This window comes from Tarenaya hassleriana, unplaced genomic scaffold (assembly GCF_000463585.1).
Source record: "Tarenaya hassleriana unplaced genomic scaffold, ASM46358v1 Cleome17, whole genome shotgun sequence".
NCBI classification, from domain to species: Eukaryota; Viridiplantae; Streptophyta; class Magnoliopsida; order Brassicales; family Cleomaceae; genus Tarenaya; species Tarenaya hassleriana.
Window position 1 is genome coordinate 2977565 of NW_010965122.1, and position 10007 is coordinate 2987571.

General features: G+C 36.1%; 2 protein-coding genes across 3 annotated transcripts; one reads left to right on the forward strand and one right to left on the reverse strand.

The window, feature by feature from the left end:
* Positions 1-3182: 3182 nt before the first annotated feature.
* LOC104810137 lies at positions 3183-5475 on the forward strand. 2 transcript variants are annotated; one of them, XM_010536336.1, is made up of 5 exons: positions 3183-3485; positions 4240-4371; positions 4517-4687; positions 5136-5241; positions 5343-5475. In XM_010536336.1, exons 1-4 carry the CDS (start codon positions 3405-3407, stop codon positions 5235-5237), a joined length of 486 nt encoding a protein of 161 aa, XP_010534638.1. In that variant the 5' UTR covers positions 3183-3404; the 3' UTR covers positions 5238-5241; positions 5343-5475. The 2 variants fall into 2 exon arrangements, with proteins under 2 accessions (XP_010534638.1, XP_010534640.1); XM_010536338.1 differs by having other exon boundaries at positions 5139-5241.
* A 945-nt stretch (positions 5476-6420) lies between these two features.
* LOC104810138 (BTB/POZ domain-containing protein At1g01640) lies at positions 6421-7750 on the reverse strand. Its single transcript, XM_010536339.1, has 3 exons — positions 7714-7750; positions 7120-7246; positions 6421-7020 (listed from the first exon to the last, which is right to left on the reverse strand). Exons 2-3 carry the CDS (start codon positions 7240-7242, stop codon positions 6577-6579), a joined length of 567 nt encoding a protein of 188 aa, XP_010534641.1. The 5' UTR covers positions 7243-7246; positions 7714-7750; the 3' UTR covers positions 6421-6576.
* Positions 7751-10007: the final 2257 nt, after the last annotated feature.

A 10007-nucleotide genomic window follows, 5' to 3' on the forward strand; every position in this document is an offset into this window, starting at 1 on the left:
CAGTAACCTACCTGAATTAAAGAACTCCCGCACTGCAGCAATTAAGTCACTTCCAACTATGCCCCAACAGTCGATAAAGAATTCAACCGGGAAACCGTATGGTCCTGGCGCTTTATCTTTCGGCATTGCAAAGACTTCTGCCGTTATCTCCTCTTCAGTCGGAACAACCAAGAGAGTGGAAGCAAGGGACGTTGAGCACCGAAAATCATTGAGTTCGCCGAGCTCAGAGTCCGGCCAGCTGACCAGGCTCGAGTCCGAAGTTCCCAGCAGATTTTGGAAGTAGTTCACCACAATATCTTTCATTTCCTCCACTTTGTATGTTCTGTCATCTGTATCATTCAAGAGGAATCGAATTTTGTTAGTCGCTTGCCTTGAGACAACAACTGAGTGGAAAAATTTTGTATTTTGGTCTCCCTCTTTCAGCCACTTTATTCTCGACTTTTGACGCAGAAAGGTCTCCTCGGCAGCTGCAAATCTAGACCAGGTAGATCTCAGACTTGATTCATGTTGTGCCGTGTTGACAGTTGGGTTTTCCAACAGCCTAGCTTGTGCTTCTGTTAGGGCTTGAAGTGCCACTTTGACCCGAGTTTGAATCCCACTGTAAGCTTCACGGTTAAGGCTTCGGAGTAGAGGCTTGAGAGAACGTAGCTTGCATGAGATTCGGAACATTGTCGCGCCTGCAGGGGATTGACTAGTCCACCCATTTCGAACAATATCCAGGAAATCCGAGTGTCGGGCTAGGTGTTTCAGGTACTTGAAACATGTTCTGCGTCTCCTATTATCTGCAGGCTCCATTTCCACTAAGCAGGGACAATGATCAGAAGGAGTTGGAGCATCAAATCGGGCATAGGACTCCGAAAAAGTGAACATCCAACTTGCATTAACCAGTGCCCGGTCAAGTTTTCGGGCTATGGGATTTTTCGTCCAAGTGTAGAAATGTCCCCTTGTTGTGAGGTCGAATAGACCGTTGGAGTACAAACAGTCTTGAAAGTCCGACATTCCTGAGGTCGGTGAGAACGACATTATTGTGGAGGCGTGTTCGTTAGGCTTAAGGATCTGGTTGAAATCTCCCACCAACAACCATGGTCTAGATGATAGGAGACCATTTGTTGCGAGGTCGGAGATTTCCGTCCAAAGCCGAAACCTCTCTCCCGAAGTGTTTTTTGCATAGACAAAAGAAATAGTCGCATACCGACCAGTCACTGGATTAAAGACGCCACAAGTCATCATCTGGTCTGTGGACGCGTATACCACTACAGAAATTTATGGATCCCATAACACCCAGATTCTTCCCAATTCCGTCCAGGCTCTATCCTGGACGATGCGATGCGATGAAAGTGGAGTGGGGAGATTGTCGACCGGGGTTGCAGAGGTCACTGGAGATGGAGGTGGGTTCTGGGTTGTCGAGGACCCAGTGGGGGTCCCCTGGGAGAGTTTTTTCTTTTTTTTTTGACATTCCTTTCCTAAAAAATGGTTATCCTCTCTCTAATTTCATCATTGCTAGTTCCCATCTTTTGCCATCACAAGCTCATGATTCATTTTTCTCTTTTTAACTTCTGCCCCTTCTTCTTACTTCAAATCATATGTAAAGTTTTAATACAATTGGGTCAAAATAAAACTATTGCAAAAGTGAAAACAAGTTGATGTGAGATTTTATCCATAATATATATATATAGGAAAACCCCAACTGAGTTGGTAAGGATTTCCTTTTTCATCTGAAAGATCGTGGGTTCGATTCTTTGCCCACTCACCTGTCACTCGTCATTTACGGTTGATCAATGATATGATAATTATATTATGGGAAAATTTAGCATGTCACATATATGTATATACGCATGCACCGGAAATTATTCAATGAGATGATCAGATAATTTTTTTATAACGAATTTTGTTATGATCGGATATATTGGACAAAAAATCAGACTAATTCAGGGGACGAGAATCATCCATATGATTTGGATTATACATTCTCTCCAAAACCTAAGTTTCGAATCTGGGACGAAACAAACACTTTCATCTCTTTTCACCGATTGAATTATTGCAAGTTGGGTTATAACAAAAAAAAGTTGCCAAATAAAACCTTTGTTTGGCCGGTACATGCATGTTTCAGTCATAGATCAGCAAGTATAATAAGCAAACCATCCATCAATTAGGACGTGTTATACCCATCTAGGAAAGGTTACGTGCATTATAAATAATACACACACTGTTACGAATATATTTACACACTGTTTAAAGTTCTTGTAATGAAAAATGCAGGGTCCATAAAATGAATCAGTCATCAATTGCATAAATTACACATTCACATTAGTTTGGAAGATAAGGAGATAATCCCTCCGGCTCTTAATATATTGACGTTTTAGATAATTATTTATGTTTTTAAATAGATTGTCATTCTACATTTTCTAGATAATTTTTTAAAATAATTCCTAATTTACTCTTAATTAAAAGTATCACAATTCCAATAAACTTTTAACAATAACATAATTTTTATCATTAAACCTATATTAAATAAGGATGTATAAGAATTTTTTTATAATTTTTAAAAAAGTGTAAAAAACTCTAAAACGACTATTATTTAGAAACGAATGGAATAACATTTTAATACAAATAAAAGCTAAACATGGATACCCGAAAATTTTAGGACAAATGAATTGAAATCGATTTTTTTTTTGAAAATTTTATTTGAATCCGAAAATATAAAATCCAAAAAATTTTTGAAAATTTTATTAGAATCCAAAAAATCAGATAAAATGAATAACTCCAATAACAAAGTTCACAAATATATATATATATATATATATATATATATATACATGTATATAATATATAAATACAATGATAATGTTGTCAATATAAATACAATGATAATTTCGTAAAAACTAGAGACAAAAAATGAAAAATCAATATATATATCTACGATATCCGAGGTTTAAAAATTTTCAAACTGAAATGAGTGTTCTGTTTCTATTAATATCCGAATTTAAGCCGAATGATTCACATACCCAAATTTTTAGAATAAGTTCAAGTCGGGTTCAGGGTACCTAGCGTAATATTGCCTACCCCTAATAAAGACACACACCCCTCTCTCTCCAATATATTTATTTAACAAAATAATATTCACTCGGATATTATATATATATATATATATAATAGTATCGTATATCAAGACACAGAGGCAATCGAGTAGTTCACGAGATACATTTTGCTGTTGTTCGTATATTATATTTCGTAGCGATCAAGAGACTATGGCAGTCATGTGAGAGAAAGAGCATCCCATAAACGTTAAATCTCGGATCTCTACATAGAGCCTCATCATCGCATATATATATACACACACACACTTTGCTCTACAATATTGGAGAGGAAAAGAGAAGAAAATAGAGGAGAGAAAGAGCATAAGAATGATTTCAAGGGAGCAAAAGAGAGGTTCCTCTCTTCATGAGAAGTTTCAATTGCTTCGTACAATCACCAACTCTCATGCTGTAACCAAATTCTTTCTTCATCTCATGACCTTTTCTCTTTTCTTTACCTTTTGTTTCTTCACCAAATCTTTGTCCGATGAATGTGATGTTCCTCTTTTTTAGTGCGTGTGTGTGTTTATATATGTACATCTCCAGCTATACACACACACATACTTAGTACATGGACACATTTATTTCCGAATCTTGCTTGATTTAGATCTTTAATTCTTTACACAATCAGTGTTTGGTCTTTCATGCAACAAAAAAAGGTTTGGTGCTATTGTTTCTCAGCACTCCCTCTATCATTGGAACTTTTTTTAAGATGTGGGCATCACAGACTTTCGGTCTACGTATCTCTAGTTTGATTTTGAGATTTCTTGGAATCAAATTCTTCATTTTTTTCATCATCTATGTTCCAACAAATTAAAGGAAACCAATGTTTAAAAGACAGAACATTAGTGAATTTAGGGATGATGATGATGATGATGATGATGATGATGATGATGATGATAGACTACAAACATCTGTGTACATGTTTTGTTTAATGTATTGGTCTTCTTTATTTTTCTGTGTTTTTATGCAAGTTTGTTTTCTTTGGATAAATATTCTTTTATTTATGTCTAGGGATTACTCGAATTCTTTTCTAAGAATGATCCATATATCGATCAACAATGCCGGCCAAATACGGAGAAAGAAATCCGTGGACACATACTTGGCCGAAAATTCGATTTTTGAAACTAAACTATGTTTTAATATGTATGCATGTATGTTGTAGGAGAATGAAACATCGACCATAGTGGATGCATCCAAATATATTCAGGAACTTAAGCATAAAGTAGAAAATATCAACGAAGATATCATCATGGCCGAGCAATCTTCAAGCGAGCAAACCGGTCCATTTCCCATGGTATGATACATACTCATAAAAAACGAAAAAAATATTAACAATAGATGTAGTTATTAACTAGTTTATTATTTCGATCAAATGTACTACGATCACCCAATTTACATCTAACGATGAAGTTTCTAACTTAACCTTTATTAATTTGTAGGTTGCAGTGGAAACCCTAGAGAAGGGTTTCTTTATAAATGTGTTCTCAGGAAAGAACCAACAGGGTCTGCTCGTCTCTGTGTTAGAAGCCTTTGAGGATTTGGGACTTAATGTTCTTGAAGCTAGGGTTTCATGTACGGACACTTTCAGCTTGCAAGCCATAGGAGAAGAAGTAAGATATTGCTTCTCCATCACTATAATATTACCATATAATCAAGAACTATAAAGTTTTAAAAGTATTCGATATATATAATGTATAAAGAACTATATGATCTATCTCGGTTTTGAGTCACATCATCGCAACAAAGATAGTCTCTATAGTTGCCCTTATACAGTTTCCAAGACACTTCAAAACGATCGAAAACATTTTGGATAATAGTAATTTGGATATATAATATATATCGCAACAAAGTTTTGTGTGTGTGTGTGTGTGTGTGTATATAAGGAACGACTTTTGCATGTTTTCATTGGTAAAACCCATACATATTTAGATAATAGAACAGGAATCAACAATTCAACGTGTGTGTGTGTGTGTACACAAAATATAAGCACACTCATGGTGTATAGGTTTGTGTGTCTTCGTATTCATAAGAAGTTCTTATGTCTTCGAAATTAATTAGCAGAATGACGACCAAGATCATATGGATGCCGAAGGAGTGAAACGTGTAGTAACTGCAGCGATCAAGAACTCGAATTGGAGCACGGTCCAAAGGACTGAATAAACAAGTATATATGCTCTATTATATATATATATAGATATATAATTACGTATATAAGTAAAACACCCTTTTTCTAACTACCATTTCTTTGTGTTTTCAATCTTGTAGGTTAAAATTTTCTCGAAGAGAAACGGGTGTTAGATATAATAAATGGAAATCAACTGTATGTTAGTCATTAAATAATTAAATGTCCTTGCTAATTTCTTTGGCAATGCAAAAGTAAAATGTCGTTTCATATTTACACAGCACTCTTTATATTTAAAGTGAAAAAAGATTTACCCAAAGATTAGTTGCTAATTTAGCCACAAATTAACACACGTGCGTGTGTAGAGTATTGGACCCAAGAGACATATATATATATATAACCTAATGACACGTAAGAATAGATTTATAACTCTCATAGGAACTTGGTGCTCATAGTAAAATAATACTGTATTAATACATACATACGTACGTGCGTACGTACGTATATATCAAATTATATATGCCATGTATAAATTAATGCTTTGCTAGCCGATAAATATGCTTATATAATCCCACAATAATAAATAAACAATTGTAAACATAAAAACAAAAGCCATCACGAAAAATCACATGGAAGAAGACAAACGAAAATGTTTCACGTGAGCGAACAATTCCAGAAGACCTGGAAAGATACATGAGTAGGACATACATCTGCACCGTGTCCTGATCCATCTTCCGACAATTAATTTGGTTAATATTTAATCTCATATCTTAATTATTTACTGACTCCTATGAAGTCAGTGTTACTGCAGAATTAATTACGAATTCAACTGTCAAATCCAATACAAGAAAATAGATTAGGGTGATCATTCTGGTTCCCGAACCAAATGTTGGATATGTTACGGTTCGGTTCAGGGATTGTAATAAAATGAACCTATTGCGTTTTGTTGGGTACGGACCAGTTTAAGACTCGGTCTGGATAGTTTTTGTGTGGTTATCATTCCCTCAAAAGTGGTACCTAAACACCAAAATGATATCATTGACGACGCACGCGAGTCACTAAATTACATTGATATCATTTTCGATCTTATGGGCACATAATCTTACAATGGCTGATTTTACATCGAATGCAGAATGTCTAAACACATAATCAACTAAAACTAAAATCGGCCCCTATGCCACGCATTTGGCCCAAACCCACCAAAACTTACGAATCGTTAGACTTTGTCACAATGCTTACAAATATCATCGAAAATATGAAAATGACAAGAAACTAGACAATCAGAACAATCTCTTGCATCAAATTCTTTCGCCGATCAGGAAAAAAAATGAAATTAAAACAAAATCCGACATAGCAGCCCAAACACTAAACAAATCATTAAGAGGATCTGATTTTGGCCGAAGCAACCTTCAACATATCAACGGCAAGGTTAGGGTTCCTCACGACGAAATCCTCAAACCTCGAAAATGGAATCTCATCACCGTGCATGAAGACAAAATCAATGGCTGCGTCCTGTAGAATTTTGTCGCACAAATCGTTAGAGAGCTTGACAGTGTCAAGAGCGTTCGACGGTCCAAGGGAGGATATAAGGTGGGCCCTGCAAAACTCCTGCAGATAAGGAGCTTCATATTCATCCGAAGCAAGATAGAGCGCGCGAACGTGCTTCTTCAGCCTGTCAGACGGCAAAGTGCCTTTGTACATGAATTCAAGAAATGCCTCTAACTGGTCGTGTTTCAGACCAGAAGCGATGATCGCCTTGTAACTTGCCTTCCTGGAATCGTTTGAATCAAAAATAGACTTAAACTTCTTTGAACCAGCCGCCTATCAAATCGAATAAAAATGAAGATCAGATTGCTAATATCATAGAGTACACTAGGCATATAATTTTTTGTTACATAAAAATATGATAGCAGCATATACCAAGATTAACTTGTGGGCAGGGATAGGCTTCTTGACATCTGCTGGCAGGAGATAGACATCGACGTACCATTCCTCTTTGAAGGCCTCGAAGAAGAAATCCTCCTTGCTTGTTTCTGTTGTCATCTACCTTAGATATTCAATTCAGCAATGAAAAGAGAAACGAAACTCAAGAAAATTATACTGTGTTTTCTCAGCAACCAAACAGATCTTTTGCCCCTAGCTACTCTACTAAAATCTGTAACGCCCCGTAACTTTTCCAATATATATATATATATATATATAGAAGACGGTAAAATAACCATCTGCATTTACTTTTCTCAAAATTCGAGACGTACTCTATTCCATGAGTTAACACTCGTTTTAAATGGGTATTAATTTTAAGTTTGGAAATTTTAATGTGCCAGAAAATGATGTGTTATTATCAAGACTCTTCGTGTTTTTGTTTCTTTTACCACCATAACCTATATTTATTAAGCTTGCGTACATAGAACTGCATACGATTTTTCAGTAAAGAAAAAAGAAAAATTTTTGCATTTAAATCATAAACTTTGCATGTGTAGGAATTTAATATATATATAGAAGACGGTCAAATACCCTTCTTGCGTGTTTCTGTTGTCATCTACCTTAGATAGCCCTGCAATAAGAAGAGAAAGGAAACTCAAGAAAATTACACTGTTTTCTCAGCAACCCAACAGTGTAATTTTTATTAGTTTTAATATTGGGAGTATCGAATGAATCCAATTCCAAGTTTGGTTTTTTTAGTGAGGTTTAAAATTTTTTTATATATAAAAAGTTCTTCTAGTTCATCCGCAGGGGATAATAGAAGGAAATCTAACAAAATAAAATATGCTTATCATTTATGTGTTGTTATGCAGTTTTCTTGATTACAAGCGTCTCCAACTTGTGCATAAACTCTGCACACACTTCACGTTAATTATGAAAACCATTCTCCTTATCCTTTGCCTATAAAATAAGTGCAACTAAGACCACCCTGCTCAAAATGAGTTGACTCCGAGTTAACTCACTAGCTATGGTGGTGGACATCCCCATCTATATTATGCAAAAAAAAAAAGACATCCCCATCTGTAACGAACTCACTAGCTATGGTATTTGCATTAAAAAGAAAGTTATTACAGGGAGAGAGAGTTTTGGTCATGTAGAAGAGAGAGAGAGTGTGTGTGTGTTCTACTATATATTTTCTGTTTTAAGTCATACAAGCACTATAAATCTCTATTTCCGTTTAACTTTCTTCGAGTACCAGCAAGTGCAACCCCTCAAAATTTCCAACGTTATCTCCAGGGCGAGGCTCGGGTACTTCTCGGCGAACGGCTTGAACTCAGCTGAATATACATACCGATTCTCGACGATAAAATCGAATGCAGCGTCTTGGAGGGCATCATCGGGAAAAACACAAGATAGCTCTAGAACTTCGATGGCGTTCATTAACGACAGGGTGGATACAAGGTGGTCTCTGCATATATCTCCAAGATATGAAACCTCGTATTTATTCGCAGCAAGGTAGAGCGAGCGGACATGTTTATTGAGATTATCGTAGGGCAAAGAGCCATTGTAAATGAATTCAAGAAAAGCTTCCAACTCTTCGTGCTTCAGCTCGGAGAGAGTGACCACCTTGCTTTTCGTGCTTTCAAACATCTCCTTGAACACCTTCGAACCGGCCGACTAACGAACAAAAGTCATCAAGAAAAGCACAAGATCCAACCAACAAGTACAAGAAGAACATTTACTATTTAAACTCCACGTGGAATTTAGTATAACAAGATTACAAGATTCACAGAGAAAATCTGGAAAATACCAAGATCATTTTGTGGGCAGCGATGGCGATCTTGCTGTCACCTGGCTTAAGTTTGATATCTGCAGGCATTGTGCTTTGAAGGCCTTGAATGACCTCCCGAAGATAACCAACTTGGTGGTTTGGTCTACTAATTGACATAACGCCTGCTAAATAAAAGCGAAAATTACGTAGTATTATTTTCCATGCATGCAAACAGAGCAACAAAGCCAAAGAAACTAAAAATATATAATTTTTTTTTTGGAGAAATAACTACACCTCGCTGTTTCTAATAGCGACAACTGCCACGTTGCTTAGTACCAATAGCGAAGGTTCACCAATATACAAATATATAGAAGACGGTCAAATAGCCTTCTGCATTTACTTGTTTCGGTTACATGCATGGAAGTGAATCGAAGGCCTCCGTTCCATGAATAATCCCCTTACTTGTAATGAATATTAGTTTCATTCGTATGAATCGTAATCCAAGGAATTTGAAAAGTTTGGTTTTCATTGTGGTTTAATTAGCTTTTACTTTCCACGTAATAAAAAACCTTAGTGTTCTCCGTTTTTAACAATGATATATTCACAAATTATATATAGCCAAGGTTAAAACATGTGTTTTCAACTGGTAATAGCAACTAAAATGACTTTGCATAAACTGTAGGGCATCTCCATTAACTAGCAAAAAATTACAGCGGCCTTATTATTAAGGTTGCAATTTAATTGCAGATAGATATAATTTGTCCGAAGGTCTAATGAACGAATCTGATACAAAACATAACGCCGTGACAAGTTCATGATACTCTAACGGACTTATGGTAGTACACAATTATAGCATAAGTAGAAAATAAAATTAAATACTCGTTGCGTTATTAAGGGTACGTACGATTAGGAGAAGCCGCGAAAACAGGACACAGAGATGGCACTGGTTGTGCCAGCACTAAAATCAAAAGCCATACGACTAAGCAAATAATCAAATAAAGCTCGATTATATTGGTCCATAAGCAACAAATTTGGCTTAAACCCACAAATTCTTTTTCGAAGAACGGCTGAAGATTTGGACGGAAAAACGGAGAACTCACTATAGAAAGAGCGG

Coding starts and splice junctions, on each gene's coding strand:
- LOC104810137 (XM_010536336.1), top strand. CDS start 3,405: ATGATTTCAAGGGAGCAAAAGAGAGGTTCCTCTCTTCATGAGAAGTTT. Junction 3,486..4,239: donor CAATCACCAACTCTCATGCT/GTAACCAAATTC, acceptor TGTATGTTGTAG/GAGAATGAAACATCGACCAT. Junction 4,688..5,135: donor TGCAAGCCATAGGAGAAGAA/GTAAGATATTGC, acceptor GAAATTAATTAG/CAGAATGACGACCAAGATCA.
- LOC104810138 (XM_010536339.1), bottom strand. CDS start 7,242: ATGACAACAGAAACAAGCAAGGAGGATTTCTTCTTCGAGGCCTTCAAA. Junction 7,021..7,119: donor CTGCCCACAAGTTAATCTTG/GTATATGCTGCT, acceptor TCGATTTGATAG/GCGGCTGGTTCAAAGAAGTT.